Genomic DNA, 21027 nt, shown 5'->3' on the forward strand with positions numbered 1-21027 from the left:
CTCACATACTAGCCGAACTTACCATAAAACTTTTGACTGAAAATGTATGGAAATGACAAGCCGAAAGAATACGTAAACTTTTCGTTTTTAAAGAAAAAACCTGTACTAACCCTACTGTAGTCGTGTGCTCACAATATTATAATATTTCGTAACCCTTTCACATTAATAATATTATATTTTTTGAACCTACTGACTGAAAATAATATTATTATGTGTACCTATGTAGGTATGTTATATTTTTCTTCTAAAAGTTAATTATGTAAACCTAAAGTCGGATAAGTTTGAGAGATGTACCTTCTAAATAATTATAATATTATAAAATTTCGGTAGGTTTCATACTATCATAAACATAGCTTGCTATATACATATACATACAAATAAGGGTGACAAAACATTTAAGGAAATTAACGATTCCAAATGCCCATTTAGGTAGGTAGGTAAAGTAACTATAGTCTTCAATGGCTCTTTAATTGTATTCGGTAAATGTAAAAAAAAAACTATGACTGAAAATATACCTAATATTGTATCTATCACATTACCTACCTAATATTTACTTGTAAGCATCATTAGTGAATCACTAACCAACATGTAACTTACTGTGTATTGAATAATGAAAGTACAAAATAATGTACACTGCCGTGCAATACACTTGGGACACCTTAACTGTGGAAATCACAATTATTCCGTGTAAATAGCTTATACAGGATCGTACACTGAGAGTGTGCCACATGGCACCTAGCCAAGTGTGGTGCTCAGGCAACCTGCTCAAAGTGGAGTGCTCTATGTGAGTAAAATATCCACCCTAGTGTCCCATTTCCTTGCACGCCAGTGTGACAAAGGTGTTGAAAACTTGACCGCAAACTATTTTCCGTATGAAAATTTAAATGTATCGGTTTGCCATCAAGATAATCAAATATAATATGTAACTAGACACTATGTGTACTATAGATATGTGTTTTATCATTGCATACATTAAATATTGCTATTTTATTAGTCATCTCTAGTACCTACTTCCTTCCTAATTAAGTATATGAGTTAAATACCTGTGTATTCTGTCAGTTGGAACCAAAATAAAGTGTATAAGGCATCATGAATTCTGTGTTTTTCTTCTGCACATCTACTATACTGACTACGTAAAATGAAATATGTTATAATATGTTAATAAAAATATGTTATATAAACATTGGAATAGCTACTCATTTTAAGTCCGTTATAGCGTACATACAGTCGAAATACTATTATGTAGTTTATAATTACGCTATCACGAGATAGATATGAAAGCGTACACATCGCGACATGGCCAAATATTCACGATAGCAATTTGTTACCCGGGGGTACAGGGTAGGATCCTCGGCTAGAATAATTATTTATTACACATAAGTATTCTTTCAGGTTTTGGATAGGTGAACATGGAGTCTAAAACCTAATGTGATATAATATAAACCTAGTGAACGGAGCAATGTACCTCCGCTTACCCCTCAAGATAGTACCTACCTAGATAAATTGTGAGTGTGTTAATCCTTATCCTTTCTAAGTTATACACCTACTCAGATTTTTATTAAGATCCTTTCAAATTTACGTTCTGTATATTAGATTACTGAAGTAAAGTTTATTACTTACTCCCAGGCGGTCGCAAATATGCTCACATACCTACTCAATAAAAACCATACCAGCTGCCTATAACTTAATACCCCTACGAGCAGACTGGGGTAGCCAAGTATCCCTTAGCTACGTATAGCTTGAGGACCCGCGCATGCGCTGTTTCAGGCTGCAGTGGCGCCCTCTGGCAGCTGGGGGTCAGTCGCGCCCCTGCCGTCAGCCGAGATCGATCTGCTGCCCTGTCCCAGTGTCCCCCCGAGTGACCCGAGTGTGCCGAGCCACCATGTCTTTCGACAAAGATGAACTAAGGGATGAGTAAGTGCAACTATCCTAAATCTGTTCTTCATCGGTTTTATAGGAATTCGCTGTCTTTCAGAACGCCTGCTATACGTTTTATGTACACCTAATTATCTCCCATTAGCAAACTGATTGCGCTTTATTTACAATCCTTTATGTTATCAGCAACTTGTACTGAACTCTTCAGCGAGACTTGAATAAGCGCCTAATGAATGGCTTTGGTGGATGCTCTGAAATAACTGTTGCGTTTCGACTGATTTTTCATTTGACCCGTTTAAAAGTAGGTGAACTTGCTCCGACCTCTTCTACAGTTAAATGGGTATTGTCCGGTGCTCACAGTGCTGTGTTGTTTAATTTAAGTAATTTCATCGATTCGGTCGTACACCATGTGTTCATGTGTTCTGCGCCACCCACCTACAATAGATAAATAATGGTTTCAGGCATCTACTGACCGAAGAAAACCATTTAGAATGACTTTATGTCAATATTTGGTAAAAACATAACTTTCAATAAGTTATTTAGGTTTTGCTCGACATCATCTACGAGACGTGCTAGATTTTATGTGATAGTGCTGTAAACCAAAATCAGATCTCACAACAATGTGACCACTTTGCTTACTTTGCAGTTTGCACAATATGCATTTTTGTTTGCTTTTCGCTTTTATACCTAGAGTTACTTTTTTGGTATAGGTTCCTAGTAGCATTTACTTTTCACGAATTTACGATATATAGGCATGTTGTTTAGATTGACGACTTTATCCGTTTAAGTACCACTTTTGAAACACCCTGTCGTTGTTTTGGTAAGAAGAGCAATTATCTCTACTAACCACATTATTGACATTTAGATCTTCCAAGAACCTTTGGTTATCGTAATACGGTTGACTGATTTCAAAGCAGGGTTCATCATACATGTAGGTTCATACAAATAGACTAAAACTAAGACTTAATATTCTGAAAATTACTATAAAATTACGATCAGTAAGTTAAAATAATTTTCCAATGGCCAACGATATACAGTTCCCCAAAATTGATAATGCACATAGAAATCTTCGTCATTGTTCGGCAACGGTCGTATTCCCGAGCGTTAGAAAACTATTATGTATTTAGAGTGGTTAAGTGCATTTTCTTCATGAAATTTTAGTAGAATTATGTAATTGGTGCTAAAAGAGATAATTGATTTATCAGTAACGAAATTTGATTCGATAATTCATAATATTCCATAATATTAAAATTTACTTCGAAAATGTTACAGTAGGTACTTTTCAAGTGTCTTACTGAAGCTGATGTAAAGATGTATGAAAGAATAAGGTTTGAATACTCGTAACACAAGGTTTATATTATAAGGAGTAATGGATTTCAAACACAGGTTTATATAAAAAAATTGAAATCTCAGTTCAAAAGTATTTACAGCACTGATTATTTCACATTAATAAAAATGTTTCCATTAAAATCTCAGTTCAAAAGTATTTACAGAGCTGATCATTCACAATAATATTACAATTATAAACTTGGTCTTTTGGGTGTGGCTTTATTGGCAAAGTGAAGTCTATCAATGTGACGCATATTTTATTCTTAAATGTGCCTCATAATATGGCATCGTCAAAAATAATTAAAGTTGAAATTAAATTCACATTTGAAAAAAATAACAAGAACGATGTGTAATTGCAGCTCTTTATAATTCCACAAAAGTAATATTGATCTTGACCTTGAGACCCTTGACTGATCGGTGACAGCCACCGACCGCCCAAATTGTTTTCGATTATGTGTCACATGATATTGACTACTATTTCTTTCGAACAAGGATCAAAATGCGAGTGCTTTTTTTAAGGCACTGATTCGGGTGTTTCCGGGAATACGACAGTTTGCGAAGATTTGCATGCGCATTATTAAGATGGGAGAACTGTACTGCTATGCACAATTCACACGCCATTAAGCGTCACTTATATGTGAGCTTTAATAAATTATTATATCTATAATAAATTATTCATTATTTAGAAGTGGATAAATTATGTATTATTCACAGTTGCAACGAAGAGGAAGGTGTCTAATTGTAATAATACTGTTGTAGCTGAAACTTTCACGAGGTTTGGAACCCCAGTTTCCGTAGTAATGTGATGCTTACTAATGAACCTCCGCGCAAACACTGGAGGTGTTTGTTGCCACTGAGTTTTGAACTTCCCAACTTGCGTATAATGTATTTATAAGTATAAGGAGTAAGTTATTAATTTAAAAATGTTTAAAAATGATAAGTTACTAGCTAGCTTCGTGTTCTGTTCCTAGCTAGTTTTAAAGTTGCCTCTGTGTTTATCCAGGCACACCTGCCTCCTGCATAAAACATTTCATGAAAACCTGTTCCCACAGTAATTTTTACGTGATAGAGTAACAACTAGTTACACCTATTCGCTTATAAAAAAATATATAAATTGATATTTTTAAATCCTGAATGTAAAATTCATTCAGGATTTTAGCAGAGCAGAGGTGAGGCACCAATGAAAATCCTTTTTAACTTTTTTGCAGATGTTGAACTAAATTATATTTTCATGTTTAATCAGGAGCTTTGTATGCTGTGGCACACACCGAGAGACGCCGCAGCACTACATATAGCACCTTGTACAGTCATGCATGAGTAACAAATGAATTTACATTGTGGCAAAAGCTAAGCTACAAAAGTGTAGTCGGCTTCCAAAACTCACCGTAGCCAAACACTTTATGATAGAAGTACGGTACCTATTTCCTTTTATGAGTTTTGGTGGCGCAGTCAGTTGGATAAACTTTATTGCGGGTAAAAACTGTCACGGTAGCGTGATTTTGGAATGGAAATGTGGTGCATTTGGTAGGTAGCCTAAAAATTCATAAAGCTGTAAGAGTTTTAAGTTTAGAACAAATATACAAACCTAAATAAACATTTTCAAGACCGAAGTAAAGCGATTTACAGATGAAAAAGCTTCAACAGTCTAGTTCTGATGATTTCGGAAAAATTAAGGAAAATAACGTACCATAGATAGACAGACATAACAAATCTATGAGTATTTACTTACCTAAATTTTTTCAGCCAATATTATAGCAATGAAACCCTAAAAAATGCCTTTGCAGTCTAGCCCTCTCGCAAATACGGCCACAAAGCTCAGAGAACTGACCTTTACACGAAACCGCAAATAGTTGTGAATGTCGTGTGAAATGCGCCTTACACCTGAACACACAAGCCACGTAACATGTTAGTGCTAGGTAAACAAGCGGCGGTTAGTGGGGCTGGTAGCTAAGTATTGCTGCTTTGTGGGACACAGGTAGAGTATCTACCCAATAATAGCCCATATCCAACCCTACTACTACTACCGACCCGTGAGTCCCGTGACGGTGATGGGCAATGCCTGTGGAGGATATAAGTACTTCTTACAATCATACCGAATTATAAAATGTACTTACGTATAGATATATAAATGTACCTACTGACTACTGAGTTACTGTACTTACATACTTATAATACATATATAATTTAGTCAACATACAATACACCATCCAACAATTTATAACTACAGGCTTTAAAAAAAACTATGATACCACTGATCCAAGATATTCAAATACTTAATACTTACGTTAGTGCCTACTTAGTCAAAATATGGTACGAATAAAAGCTTGCAGTTATTTCTCTAGCGAGCTGTGTATACGTGATCTTATTTTCTTCGGAGCGCGAGACATATTTATTTTTTAAGTAGATAAACATGCGGATGGAATAATAAGATGTCTGCTCGATAAAAAGATAATCGTTAGGATGCGTGACCTTTCGCATCTCATCATGAAAGTCAATTGAGTAAGCTTAAAGCTTACGGGAATGGGTGTGATAATGATGATAAGATAATATACATATAAAATAATTAAAAGGTGAAAAAAAATTCCAATGCTAACATTTCTATTTTACCTTTACACCTTACACTTGCTGCCTCTTCGGCATGGTATCCCTATTTATGCAGATAAACGTCATTAGGTATATCGCAATCTGCGTCAAACGTGGTGACATGATTTGACGTAGGTAGGTACAGATGCCATGCTAAGGGCTATGACTAAGGTAAGGAAAATGCATTTCGAATCTTCACAAAAGAATGACCTTTCCACATGGACAACATACATTCAAATTACGATAAGTACCTACCTACATAAGTATAAGATATGAATATCTGGCCCATGAGACATCGAGATAAGAATTAGCCAAAAAATACTTACATAAAAAGTTCTCATAACTTTGCGTCATCCATCGTGCCCAAACATGTTATTGTTTTTAATTTTAGGCAATAATAAATAAATTTATGTAGAATTTCGCAGAAGTCTGATAATGTTTATAGGAAAGAGATTGATCTTATTTTACATTGAAATTGTAAGTTCATATAGACTGTCATAAAAAGTATTAATTCCTTTTAAGATTCCTCGTGGGCGTTCAATCATCGTTGACGTCCACTCACGCGTCCCACCCTCACGTTGCATCTAATGCCAACTGCACCGCACCCGCAGGGCCCTTCAAACTAATCGCACGCCCTACACACCGTCCAACGATGAGCTAAACCTGTCAACATCAGACATCGCCCATAGGAAGCCATCAGTGGAGTAGAGCATCAATAGTTTATCTCGCGTCGACGAGTGTGATGTAATACCGTAGTGACGATGTTGAATGTTATGATTGCAAACAAACTCGAGCACTTGGGCATTCTCAGTCAGACCGCTTTCTGTGTTCAGCGTATATTGCGTGCTCATATTTTTATCGAAATTCTAATCGGGAGTTATAAATTAAAAGTGCATTTGTTTGTATTTTTTACTAACCAAGGTATGTTTTAGAATGTAATTTAATGAAGTGAAGGTGCGAGAGATTTTAGTATAATATTTAAGTACCAATAGTACCTACCTATGTACCGAGTGTTTTAGGTGCTGATTGATCGAAAGTCACGCGAGCGAGGTCGGCCGAGTGATCCATAAGTCAAGCCGGTTTTGAAATATACATTGAACATTGCTTCTGTTCATACCGTAGGTACCTACTTACTGCATTTAAATTCATGCAAGCATGTAGCCTAAATAATACTCGCAAAAAATAAAGACTAGGTAAAGTAAATAATAATATGCAGGTTACAGAAATAAATTCTGAAGTAAATAACATAAAAATCTGAAATAGAAAATATTTCACACAGTTGAAACTAGAATTCGCAGACTGGATTCAGTAGGTATCTGTAGTTTTCAACAATATGGAAGGGTCAGAGGTCGACCAGTTCCCTGAAATAGCAGCAGCCAATGGGCAAATGCTAAGTGACCGGAAATAGGGTTACCATTACCATACTTAAATTGGAAAAGTTGGGACGAAAAGACGCATTTAAATGCTGGATGGCTACAGCTCGTACAGTAGAGTACCTATCTATACTATATGAAGGTGTCATTTTACCTGTTCGTATCGTGTTCCTGTATTAATTTATAACGTAGTGAATAAACAGCTGTTTGTCTGTTGCTTCGTGGTTTAAAACACTGAGAATCCGACTGATATCAGCAGTTCAAGCTCAAGAGCGAGCGCGACGGAGAACTTTTGTCACATCCTAATAGCGCCCCGTGCTACAGGGCCAGGATTATTTTAAACACTCACCGCAGTTCATACGTTTGGGGTACAATACTAAATATTTGGAAACTTATCTTCCTGAAGATAAATAATGTTCGAGTAGGAAACCAAAATGTAAGTGCAAATGGACAACAAGGAAGTTCGCAATAATGATAAAAGTTTGCGAGCCTGTTGGGTTTTGTTTACACAACACACGGCTCTCAAGGTGACACAGTTCACACAATAACGAGTACCTACCTACTTGTAGCTAGATCCAGTTCCACTGGTGTTGGTGAATTAAGTAAAATAATTTATCTCCTTTAGTACAAGTTAATCGATACTTTCCTAATTTGGATTTAAGCTGTAGGCGTTGGTAATCCAGATTGAACCGATTTTAATTAAGATTCTTACGCCAGCTCAGGTTGAAAATGATGAATATTCTGTATAAGTCCAGAATAAGATACCAGTCAGATACAAGTAGCACCATCACTTCGGCTTAACCATTATATTTACATTCCAAATGATAAAATAGTCCTATAGGACTACACCTGTTTCACATAACAAGTCCACTGCTTTACTGCATTCAAACCCGATATGGGATTCCATTATGGAACAAAGCATAAACCCTGCAATGTTTCTATAGCCGTGTCCACCGATCAAGGCCGTGTAGCAACCCTACCCAGCAAGATGCCATGTGACTGCGTGGCAGTGGAGGGGCGTGCACCCCACCAGAACGGGTGCAAGAAGAGCGCCAACGGAGCCGCGGCCGCCAGCCACCACCCGCATAGGAAGACCTACGACGAGGAGACGGAAGGCGCGGAGGAACGACATGTCAACGACCTTAGGTTTTTGTTTGTTTTGCTTTTGTTTTTTTTTGGGGTGAATGCGTTATTTGTGATGACTAACTAACAGCTGCGTCTATGTCATAGGCACATATCCTAACTTGGATACTACATTAATTTGGAAATACTAATTACCTTACGAACCTTTGGATGATAGGTAGTTGAATAAATCTGAATAGTACAGCTTGGAAACAGTAACCTCGAAATAGCCAGCCAATAATCTGGATGTAAACTGCCCTTACCCATCCCTACCATTAAGTAATGTCGTGCTGGTGTTGCCGTGGTATGTTAACCACCTGCCAATCTGCCATTATGTCCATGATAACTATGTTTACCGACTGAAATTCATCGATAATTCTTAATAGTTTTCTACCTTAGCATTAACTACGCGGATCTGAAGAAGACACCATATTGTTAAACCATTAAAATAAATACATACAACAAAGAACTGGACCCAAATTAAAATGCCTTTCCATTTAAGGTGGAAGAGGTTGTTTAAATTAATTACGCAGATATTTTTTACATTTACCGATGCACTTTTTAACAAATTGCCATGTTGATAACTTGTCAATTATGTCACGACGGGGTGTTTTAAATTAATTAACAGTTATTTTTTAACAAGCGATTAACAGTGTTGGTATTTACTTGTCAGGTTGTTTTATTTGCTTTATCTACTAATTGCATGTAACGACTCGTAACCTTTGTGAAGATCGATGTTTGTGAATTAATCTGTGATATCTTTAGCAACTTTATCGACTTTGTGAGATGCGTCTTCCTTTTTTATGGTCCTTTTAATTTAATCAACTTCAGACAAGGCGAGCTCAGAAAATAAATAAGGAATCCATAAAAGAAACTCGCTCTTTTTCCATTTTGCTCCAGTTTTTAGAATCTTTGGTCCGTCTCGTCTTCTTCGCTATGCGTAGAAACATACTACTCTCTAAATTCGGGAAAATCAAACAGTCCTACATGCGTAACAAAATCCGCTAACTATCCACACATCCCTAAAGTGTCCTTTCTCCGGCAGATACCCGGACGGGTCGGTGCGCCTGCGCAACCCGCACATCGAGCTCATGGACCAGGACATCCTGTACCACCTGGCGCTGGGCTCCGGCTCGCACGACCTCGTCGAGATGTTCGGGGACGTTAAGGTAATTGTTGCTATTTATCAGAACGATCGGTTCATTATAATATATATTTTTTTGTATCATAAAGAAATACACAACATACCTAACTCCTAAAAATTTTATTAGGTACTTAATTCGTAAGTTAACTAGGTAACCAACATAGCTCTTAATATCAAGCTGGTGTGGAATCGACCGGCCTTAGGTATATGCTGAAGAATGTACAAGAGTTCTCGAATGGAGAGTCGCTACCGGCCTAAGGTTCTGTTCGTGTCAAGCGAAGTTTGGGACCTTTGGCCGGTAGTGGCTGGATGAGTGAGGACTTCGGGTATTCAGTCAACATAGGCCTCACGTGTCGGTAGTAGGTCTTATAGACATATCAATCTCATATTCATAACGTTTAGGTAATAATCCGCCAACGCACGTCCACAGAAATTAAATATTCAGCTGCAAGATATTTTTACATTAAGATATCGATTATTATTTACATAGATATTTGCAGCCTGCAGCGTACCTCGCCAGACATAATAAATTAACAACATAAACACCTATATTATCATCTTTGTAAATAATTGATTTGCTCTATTTTGTTTTGTTCTGTTTTCTCTGACAGTGAGTACCCCTCACAGGTTACTTACAATATTGGCACTTTCTATGCGATGGTAAACTGTTCATAAATGTTCCATTGTAGGTGTGTTTTGGAATACGTTCAACACAGTATCTTTACAGAGAATCATAATCTTCTTCTTCTTCTTAAGTCCTTTAACTCCTAGTGGAGCATAGGGCCGCAACTACAGCTTTCCACTTCTGACGATCAGAGGCAGCAGCCACAACTTCTGGCCAGCTCATGTTGATCGACTTGATCTCCTGGGCTAATGTCCTTATCCAAGTTATTCTTGGGCGCCCTATCCTTCATTTTCCTTGCGGGGCAAACACTAGGGCCTGCTTTGTGAGGCGAGAGTCCTCCTGCCGCAACGAATGACCTATCCAGCGCCATTTTCGATCGAGGATCTCTAAATGCGTAGGTCTCTGGTTTGTGAGAGTCCAAAGGTCTTCATTTCTGATGGTTCGTGGCCAAAATATTCCCAGAATTCGTCGCAAGCACTTGTTTATAAAAACTTGAAGCTTGTGGGAAATATCTTTACGCACAAACCAAGTCTCGCACCCGTATAAGAGGACAGTTTTTACGTTGGAGTTAAAGATCCTGATTTTGGTGTTACGGTTGATGTTCTTGGAACGCCAGAAGTTCTTCAGTTGTCCGAACACTGCTCGTGCCTTGTTGATTCTCGCCTCGACGTCAATATCCGTGCCTCCGTTGTGATCTATCATGCTACCGAGATAGCAGAATTTTTCCACTTGTTCTATGTTCTTGCCATTAATCTGAATGGGTTCTATGTCGTCTGTGTTTATTCGCATATCTTTGGTCTTATACACGTTGACACGCATTCCATATTCGGCAGATATTGTGACTAAGTCCAAGGTCTTTTGCTGTAGATCGTCCCGGCTTGCGGATAGTAAGCATAGGTCGTCGGCATAATCAATGTCTTCGAGGTCACGGTTTGGGCGCCAAGGTATGCCTCTTTCCTTATCTTTAACCACTCTGCGCATCACTTCGTCTATTACGACAAGAAAGAGTAACGGTGACATAAGGCATCCCTGTTTAACTCCAGCAGATACATTTATAGCTTCAGACAGCTGTCCACGATGTATCACTCTGCACGTGGAGCCAACATACAAGTTTCGGACCAGATTTATAATTTTCCCTGGTACGCCCTTCTGTCGAAGTACTTTCCACATAGTATCCCATTGTATAGTGTCGAACGCTTTTTCAAAATCTACAAACAGAGCATAGACTTCGTTTTGCATCTCTCTGCATTGTTCAATCACTATACGCAAGACATTTATTTGGTCCGTACAGGAGCGGTTTACCCGGAAGCCTCCTTGTTCATCTCTGAATTTTGGTTCCATCACCGTCGCCATACGCTGTAGCAGAATTTTCGCTAGAATTTTGGAGCACATCGGCAGTAAGCTGATTCCCCGATAGTTGTTACAGTCTGACATGCTTCCCTTTTTCGGTACTTTGACAATGTATCCCTCTTTCCATTCTCTCGGTATTTCTTCTGACTCCCAGATTCTTTTAAGTAGGGGAAACAAAAGGTTACACGACATTGCTAGGTCGGCTTTTAGGACTTCTGGGGGGACGTTGTCATTACCAGGGGCTTTACCGTTTTTTAAGCTTATTATAGCTGCGCGAATTTCGGTGCAACTCGGGGGGCTGGTGTTGATGTCAAGGGGATGTTCAGAATGCTGCTGGTCAGAGAGTCATAATATCTAGAACGAATGACCCAGCTAAAGTTTAAAGTCCAATTCAGATACATGCTACATTTAAAATATGTATGTGAATGTAACTCCGCATTTGCTGAAAGGGTCGTATTTACTTTGAAATTCATTCACGAAACATTACATATGTATGAATGTGTGGTGTTTGCCAGATGTTTGGCCTCAGTTGGCCGGGTGCCAGCCACGCAGCTAAGCTAAGCTTTACTAAGCTGCTTAACTTTGGACATAACGACCAATTTAAAAATCCTTCATCCCCATTTACACTGCCTAAAAAATCTGGCCAAGTTTTAATCAAAGTACTTCGGTATAGAAAGTTTTTAAACCAGTTAAAATTTATATTTAAGCTCCATAAAGATTTGAAGGATTAAATTACGTGAATATTGATCAATGGGTTTTCTTTGCCAGACCCAACATAATTTATAACTTCTTTGAAATCAAATAACCTAATGATAATTTACCCCACGCGCACGTATGGACACTAATCAGATGTCGCTAATCATCATGTGTCAGTCCTAATATTTCTTTATGGTTTCATATATTAACATCAATTAACATACATACATTTGATTTATGATTTACCATGTCCATTTAAGTAATATTAAAACGTAGCGTGTTAAAGGTTATAAGGGCTTGAATAGTGTCCCAAGAAGTTCGGTCGGCAATGTCGGCATACATCGGACACATGTCGACAGTAAATGACCGCCACAATCAGACGGCTGTCGGAGTGTAACAGATTTTAAATCACCTATCCCTTGAAGACTTTTTAGAGTTCGATTTAATTCTGCTGTAAACCTTTGTTGGCGCTGCCCGCATGCATGTAAAAAGGTGTAGGTTTAACGCACTTGGATTTATGGAAATAGCAAAGTTAGCTCATATTGAATGTTGCTCAGTATATCCAGTACATGAACTGGCAAAGGGAATGCCACCGATAACATTTTACCTTTTATAAGTACTAAGTAGAATAAGTTTTTCTATCTTTCTAACCCCCTCTTTTCCCCCCAGTTCGTGTGCATGGGCGGCACCCCGAAGCGCATGGAGCAGTTCGCGCACACCATCATGGCGGAAATCGGGCACAAGCTGCCGTGCGGGACCACGCTGCAGGACATCAGCCAGTTCTCCTACCGCTACTCCATGTACAAAGTGGGCCCCGTGCTGTCTGTGAGCGTGAGTACTTGTCGGTTAACGTCTCGGCCGCTCTACACAAACAGTGTGTCATGGAATAATGTCATCATTGCTGGACCTAAAACTCTTTGTGAGCAAAACAAACTTTTTTAAATATAAATCCTCCGTGCCTGACGGTATATAGCAACGGAATGGTAAATTCCGTGCTTTGCGGATTACGATTGTCGCGCGTGGCGGACAGCTGATGGCATAAGCTGCAATTTTCATCGACATCAGCTGTCGGCCGCGCGTGACAGTCGCAAGCCGTGATGCACGGAATAGCTTTAGATATTGATATTGGAAGTGATTTTAACGGAACTTATTTTTTCTTCTACCATTTTTTGTCTTTAGTACCCAAAAGTTGAGGTCCAAATTCCAAATCCTACCCACGTAGGTACATATAATGTTGGAGCTACGTTTCAATGCGAAATATATAGCCAGCCAAAATGAACTGGTTTGAAAACCTCTCAACAAACAATCATAAATAAACAAACTGGGCCACAGACGCAATATGCGAACAGCAAACAAAAGCAAGGGGTGAAGACAAGAATGGATTCGTTTCTGCGGCGCGCCGGCGGATGGCGCATCCATCATTCGTAGGTAATTGAGCGGGAACTTACAGAGAATGCTACTCCGCATCCGCACTGTAGCCGTCTTACTGTTTGGACGGAGTCTCGCTAAATGATAAATTACTTTGCTCTCATTTGATAGGTACTGTACTAATATTTGCGACCAAATGAAAGTTGGATACGTGCTCACGTATAGATCCGAAAGTCAATATAGGTACTAGTAGGTATTTTACACTTCCTAGTCATAAGGAACTTAAAAATATTTTTTCGAATTACTTTCACAACTCACATTACAAGTCAATACTTCGTTGTTGTTGCATAGGTTCCTATGTATTACCTACATACCTATAGGAGACTTACCTACTGGGAGACTGCGCAGTATACTTAGAGGCGGGGACACCGAAGAAAAAAAAACACTAGGCGAGGAGGGAAGCACGTTATTGTCAATTTCCTGTTGCGTTATCGCTCGAAATTCCCAGAACTACAACGATGATGGCGCGAATTCCAGGAAATCACTTTTCGAACGAAGTAGGAATAAAAAGTTGCCTACAGTACCTTCCTTAGGTACTCAACAATAATTTTCTTCTGTAAATTATCCTGGTTCTAAATGTTTCCGTCATTTCCGGAGATGCCTTTGTAAATAATTTAATACCCTTCCCTTGAAACCTGCAAATTAAGGTACTTACCGGGATCTTTCGCGGAACCTTTCATTCCAAACAATTCTAACGATGCTGCTCGAGTAAATTTATAATACTAGCCTAGCCAAAACCCTAAGGGCCAGGGCACAACACTGCGTTGCGACGTCGCAACGCAAAAATCTGCGACAGTAAATCAAGCATTTGTACGGGAAAACTTCTAAAACAGTCGCAGAATTTTGCGATGTGACGTCGCAACGCAGTGTTGTGGCCTGGCCCTTAGTGGCCGCTCTTTTTCCAATAAACGTTTCTCCGCAATAAAATAAAAAAGTGGTAGGTACCCTCAGATAAACCTAATACATCAAATAAAATATTATGAAATTAGGTCCATAAATGGGGGAAATATCAGTGGACATATATAAAAAAATGCGTATATCAGCAATGGACCTAAAAAGTGTCTTCTACGCATTGGTCCAGACACACGCTTTCAAGTGCGCTACGGCGCTAACGCGAAACGGCCACTCTTTTTAACCGACTTCAAAAAACGGAGGGGGTTCTTAATTCGTTGGGATCTTTTTTTTCTATACACATTGTGTTTCTCCACAATAAAACCTACTCCTCCCTTCCAGCACGGCATGGGCATCCCGTCAGTGGGCATCCTCCTGCACGAGCTGATCAAGCTGATGTACCACGCGCGCGTGCGCGAGCCTGTGTTCTTCCGCATCGGCACGTGCGGCGGCGTCGGCTACGAGGGGGGGACTGTGGTCATATCGGAAGAAGCGGTCGATGGGTCGCTGAAGAACGCTCTTGATGTGGTAAGTTGCAGTTTTTTATACTAGTGCCTCAATCCGCGGCAGCATTTTTTTTTAGGAAAACGCCTGTATAACTTTAACTATTACGATCTATGTACGGTAAAAGAAACCAAAGAGTCAAGTTTCTCCCGCCATTTAGTTCTTCGGCACCTAAAACTCATCCGTGAAAATGCGGGTCACTGAGTGGCGCCGTGTTACGTGAATGGAGAGACTGAAGCTGTAGTAGAATGTAGTACCTACCTCCGGGCGGGTGGGAGCCCGTGTTCTTCCGCATCGGCACATGCGGCGGCGTCGGCTACGAGGGAGGGACTGTGGTCATATCGGAGGAGGCCGTGGCGTGGATGGGTCGCTGAAGAACGCCCTTGATGTGGTGAGTTATTTATTATATTTGTCTATCCGCGGCAGCATTTTTACGTCGGTCTTTTATGTTTCGTACAACGAAAACGCCTGTAGAACCTTAACGATTAGGTACGATGTATTCGTATGTGGTAAAAGAAACCTAGCAAGTCAAGTTCCACTCGCCATTTAGTTCTGTGGCTCCTAAAATTCAACCAGGAAAATGCAGATCGCTGGTATAATGCCGTCGTGTTGTTACTTGAATGGAGGCACTAGAGCTGTAGTAGAATGTACCACGCGCGCGTGCGCGAGCCCGTGTTCTTCCGCATCGGCACGTGCGGCGGCGTCGGCTACGAGGGAGGCACCGTGGTTATATCCGAGGAGGCCGTGGATGGGTCGCTGAAGAACGCTCTTGATGTGGTGAGTTGATGTGATTTTATAATTTATTCTACAGGGTTCAGTAAGCCGAAAGGGGATGAGTATAGTGTCAGCAAAAGCAATCCAAAAGAAGGTGACTCTAGTTGACAGCAAAAGTGCTAAACAAGGCCAAAAAGGTTTACTAGCCGTGCTGAATAACTTAAAGACTTTTGGCTAAACTTGCGGAGTAAAATTTTAAATGATAGAAACTCGATAAATGCGGTCTAGTTTCTATAAAGCACTTATAGTGTATTAATAGATACAACCTTTTCTTTTGTGGTACAAACTTGTATAGTCACGACTTTATACAAAGCCCAGGGTAAGTATCGATTATCAATTAATTATGTATTAAACGGCGCTGTTATGACCAAGTGGTGCCCTACACAACACATGTTAAGTACTTACTCATTTTATTAATACACAGAAGCGAGGGAGGGCTAGATTAGAATTAATAACTTTATGTTCCTACGCAAAATATGTAAGTAAAAACCAACACACTAGTATGTTGGCCTTAATTATTAATTTAGTACCAACTGCAATTAAAACTTCAAAGGACTGCATGTTAGGTCGCGTGCCTTTAACAATTGTTCAGCTGTGTTATGTGAAATGGTAACAAGTGAGTAAAAAATATGCATGCATGTGCATGGAACTATTTCCATTTTCAGTCGATATTAGAAACCTATATATAACAAATTAAAAATACCCTTACACATGATTATGTTATGATACGATTATTATTTTATTGCATCATCAATAATTAATATGCTATTTATGTCTTTAGTTCCTGGGTTTAATGGGTAGTTGGGTACTTATTTAAGATTAACGTAGGACAAAACAATCCCCCTTACCCTATTGATAACGAGTTGACATACTGTGCAGAAGCCATAGGTTATCGATTAGAGATTAACTGCGGAGAAACACAATCAACGTTTGTTCGATATAAACTATTAGGTAATGCTGTTGTTGTTAAAAATAAACTTGTATGTAAATACTAGATAAGGATCATAATCAAACACGTGAGTAGAAATGTACCTAAAGTGCTAGGGCAGCGCCTCTGACTCCCTCCTATCATAGTATTATTGAACTTACTCATTGACTTTCAAGATGTTACTAAGCGCTATATACAGGGTGTAGTAAAAAGGATATACTAAGCCGAAACCTGCGTTTGCAACATGTTTGGTAGTGGTTGAATGAGGGAAGCCGAGTGCGTGTGCGTGCTGATGTCGGCATCTTCGCAACGGCCTGTGTTCAGCAGTATGATGAAAGTGACTGATGATGATGAATCCAACCGCCAGATTTGTTTTTCTGCAGCTTTAAGACATCCCAAAAGACACTGGCAAAATCTTTGTTTGATAAATCCCTATTTCAAGCTTCGTATAGTACCTATGTGCAGAGTGCAGCTACCGCACGATCGTCATCGACTAATTAGCAATCAACAATCCTAGCAACATTGCATAACTGACATGACAGATATATTATAGGTTTAAGATCTCCTTGAGACCCCTTTTTGATGATTATTGATTGCTAATGTGCCGATTTATTAATACTATCAATTAAATGAACTAAGCTTACGTACCGTCTGTTCTACCACAGAATGTGCTCGGCAACACGATCTCGCGGCCGGCCAAGCTGGACAAGCGGCTGGTGCGCGAGCTGCGCGGCCTGGCGGACCCTGAGGACCCCTACGACACCGTCACCGGCAAGACCATGTGCACATACGACTTCTATGAAGGTATGTGACCACAGATATAGATTTGTCTCGCTCTCGCTACAGCCGGAGCTGCCATCGTCTCGCTCGCACGCATGGCTAGGTTATACCCCGAGGACCCCTACGACACCGTCACCGGCAAGACCATGTGCACATACGACTTCTATGAAGGTATGTGACCACAGATATAGATTTGTCTCGCTCTCGCTACAGCCGGAGCTGCCATCGTCTCGCTCGCACGCATGGCTAGGTTATACCCCGAGGACCCCTACGACACCGTCACCGGCAAGACCATGTGCACCTACGACTTCTATGAAGGTACAACGAACACTGGCCCATAAGGCTTATAAATTATAAGCCTTACTTATAAATAGCAAGCCGTGACAAGACTTATTATTTATGCGGCTTGCTATTTATGCACGTAGGATGGAGGTGTGCATATAGAAACTTCGACAAGGCTTTTTGTTGAAATCATGCTAAATGCCCTATTTCAGGAACGAACCACTGAAGGTGTAGACTGTCTTTAATTAATGATTAAGCCCTTTGTAGGCTCACTTAGTGTATAGGGTTCTGTCCAAGATGAATTTTCTTCAAGAAAGCAAGTCCTATTCAAGATTCAATGTGATTTACCATTCCGCAATCCACCATAAATGCATACTAAATCCTTCTCACTCAATCTCCAGGACAAGGCCGTCTGGACGGCGCATTCTGCGAGTTCAACGAATCCGACAAGATGGAGTACCTGGAGCGCATCCACAAGGCAGGGGTGGTCAACATCGAGATGGAGTCTCTGGCCTTCGCGGCGCTGACCCACCACGCGGGGATAAAGGCGGCTGTGGTGTGCGTCACGCTGCTGGATAGACTCAAGGGAGACCAGGTGAGGGTTTATACACAAGGCAGGGGTAGTCAACATTTATAGATGTGGAGAGTCTAGCTTTCGCGGCCGTCACTCATCATGCGGGCATCAGGGCAGCCGTCGTGTGCGTCACGCTGCTGGATAGACTCAAGGGAGACCAGGTGAGGGTTCATATACAAGGCAGGGGTAGTCAACATTTATAGAGATTGAGAGTCTAGCTTTCGCGGCCGTCACTCATCATGCGGGCATCAGGGCAGCCGTCGTGTGCGTCACGCTGCTGGATAGACTCAAGGGAGACCAGGTGAGGGTTCATATACAAGGCAGGGGTAGTCAACATTTATAGAGATGGAGAGTCTAGCTTTCGCGGCCGTCACTCATCATGCGGGCATCAGGGCAGCCGTCGTGTGCGTCACGCTGCTGGATAGACTCAAAGGAGACCAGGTAAGGGTTTATATATGTCGCAGGCAACTGGTTTAATCTCCTGTTTGATTGAACCACTAGCCCGTTCATTGGATGGCGCTGTTCAGTTGTATGACTAGGCCGAACGTTGATTGTACAAACGTCACAAAACGTCCAACTAGTTAGCTGACTTAAAATCAGTCAGGTGGTGAATAAAACAAATATGGCGTCTAACAGCTAACAGCTGACACTAAAAGCACCTATATTGTTAGTTTTTTGCAAATAAATTAGCTAGTGCGTTATTTGTGTTAAAATAGTGTGACAACATGAATTTACCTATTATTACGCCGCGGGCGGATAGTTTCAAAGAAAAAAAGTGGTGAAACTGGATAATTATGAACAACAATATGAAGGTACGTTTATTGTTATTGTTTAGTTAATTTGTGAGATAAGAGCTTTGTAACATAGTCTTTTTGTTGACTCTTGTCTGGTGATGTTCACCCTAACCAGACATTACAAAGTTGCTATACTATATCCCATTCAACGACTTCGCTGAATGACGTTCAGTCAAGACGTCGAACGTTACAATCAACGACTTGACGAGTTGTCCTTTAGTCATACAACTGAATAGCGCCATCCAATGAACGGCCTAGTGGTTCAATCAAACATGAGATTAAACCAGTTGCCTGCGACATATACAAGGCAGGGGTGGTCAACATTTATAGAGATGGAGAGTCTAGCCTTCGCGGCTGTCACTCATCATGCGGGGATCTAGGCCGTCGTGTGCGTCACGCTGCTGGATAGACTCAAGGGAGACCAGGTGAGCGTTTATAGTTTATACACAAGGCAGGGGTAGTCAACATTTATCGAGATGCGGGGATCAAGGCAGCAGTCATGTGCGTTATACGATGCGGCCGCTATTGGCTTATTTCGGCAACTACGCAGACCGAATCCTTTCTTATCATATTGCCACCATTATCTATTAAGTGACTAAATTATTCTTTATTTCAGGTGTTAGCTCCCAAGGAAGTACTGGACGAGTGGCAACAGCGGCCGACCAAGCTGGTGTGCCGGTACATCAAGAGGTGTGTATTCATCAAGTATTTATTATATTTTTCTTATCAACTTTATTGAAAAACTTAAATAATGTCATGAGTGCCTCTCTTGAAAACAACATACATACCTATTTATCTCTATCTAAAAACCACAATCACACCTATAACCATTCTAACAGTCCCCCAATTCCCTTCCAGATACCTGCAGATGAAGGGTCGCCTGTCGCTGGACGGGCACGGCTCCATCGCCGTGAAGAGCCCGCGTCGGTTCAAGCTGGTGCAACAGGAGTCCGAGACCTACGACTAAGCACCCCTAGCCAGTAAGAACTTCACCATACATTGTAGGTACTACTGGCAGGCGCACGAATAACTCCTGGTAACCGTTATGCTACTTTTAAACCTAGATTTATTGCAAGATTATGGTGGTTGTTGAAAAGAAATTAAGTTTTGTGATGTTGAGGAACATTGTCGAACTTATTTCAGTTTCGATTGTCGTGTAGCGGATACGAGGATTAGAAATAAAGATATCGATTTCATAGCCCACAAGACGAATTATGATGTAAGAGAGACGTTCTTACTGCACGGGGATTGGCTAGGTCAGTGTAAGATCAAATGAAGCGATGGCGCTGGTTGGCTGTTGCATCTAATCAAAATCTCAATCTCACACGATATTGGGCTATGATGTCGTCTTCAACATTCATATCACATCACGACCCATTACGTCCCCACTGCTGGGGCACGGGTCTCCTTCCAATGAAGGAAGGGTTTAGGCCTAGCCTTCAACATTGTATTGTAACATAATTTCGTGCGCGTACTATACCAGTCAGTAATGGCGTGATACAACGCAAAATAGCTCTAAAGCTATACCTAAAGAACACTGTAGAAAATGTAGCACACATTTGGTTAAAGCTGTGAGCATTATTGATTCCGGTACTATATGATGTACTATAAATGTATTATAATTGTAACTTATAGTGTTGTGTTTTGTGGCTTCATCATCGGCATTTATTGTCCTTTTAGCACTGATCGCCGCCTAAACGCTCGGAAGGGCTTAGTGTGATAGTTAAGTTATTGCATTCATAAAAGTTGTAGAGAGTGCATAATTCGTTTAATATTTCAAGAAGTAATTCTTATTTTAATTAATAATTTATTACTTTATGAAATAGCGAAAAATGCTCAAGACAAAGCTCAGTGTACCGACATTAGATTTAGGCGTTTGGAAGTACACAATAAAGTATTCTCAATAACTAAGTATAAATTATTTGTTCATGGGTATAATTGTGGAATTGTTAGTTTGCATTCATGTAATTTACAA

The 21027-nt window shown here is 40.2% G+C and overlaps 1 protein-coding gene across 2 annotated transcripts; it reads left to right on the top strand.

Moving 5' to 3' along the window:
* Nucleotides 1-1773: 1773 nt before the first annotated feature.
* On the top strand, nt 1774-20401 carry LOC105386797 (uridine phosphorylase 1). Of its 2 annotated transcripts, XM_048624405.1 has the most exons (9): nt 6534-6708; nt 8105-8306; nt 9328-9451; nt 12767-12928; nt 14759-14944; nt 17288-17426; nt 18086-18279; nt 19669-19742; nt 19911-20401. In XM_048624405.1, exons 1-9 carry the CDS (start codon nt 6549-6551, stop codon nt 20017-20019), a joined length of 1350 nt encoding a protein of 449 aa, XP_048480362.1. In that variant the 5' UTR covers nt 6534-6548; the 3' UTR covers nt 20020-20401. The 2 variants fall into 2 exon arrangements, with proteins under 2 accessions (XP_048480363.1, XP_048480362.1); XM_048624406.1 differs by lacking the exons at nt 6534-6708; nt 8105-8306 and adding an exon at nt 1774-1914.
* The last annotated feature ends 626 nt before the right edge of the window (nt 20402-21027 follow it).

Source organism: Plutella xylostella, chromosome 12 (genome assembly GCF_932276165.1).
Source record: "Plutella xylostella chromosome 12, ilPluXylo3.1, whole genome shotgun sequence".
NCBI lineage: Eukaryota > Metazoa > Arthropoda > Insecta > Lepidoptera > Plutellidae > Plutella > Plutella xylostella.

What these genes read in the sequence shown, in the direction of transcription:
- LOC105386797 (XM_048624405.1), top strand. Translation starts at nt 6,549, where the DNA reads ATGTTGAATGTTATGATTGCAAACAAACTCGAGCACTTGGGCATTCTC. An exon ending in GCCCCGTGCTGTCTGTGAGC is followed by an intron (nt 12,929 to 14,758) that starts GTGAGTACTTGT and finishes CCTCCCTTCCAG; the next exon opens with CACGGCATGGGCATCCCGTC. An exon ending in TGAAGAACGCTCTTGATGTG is followed by an intron (nt 14,945 to 17,287) that starts GTAAGTTGCAGT and finishes GTTCTACCACAG; the next exon opens with AATGTGCTCGGCAACACGAT.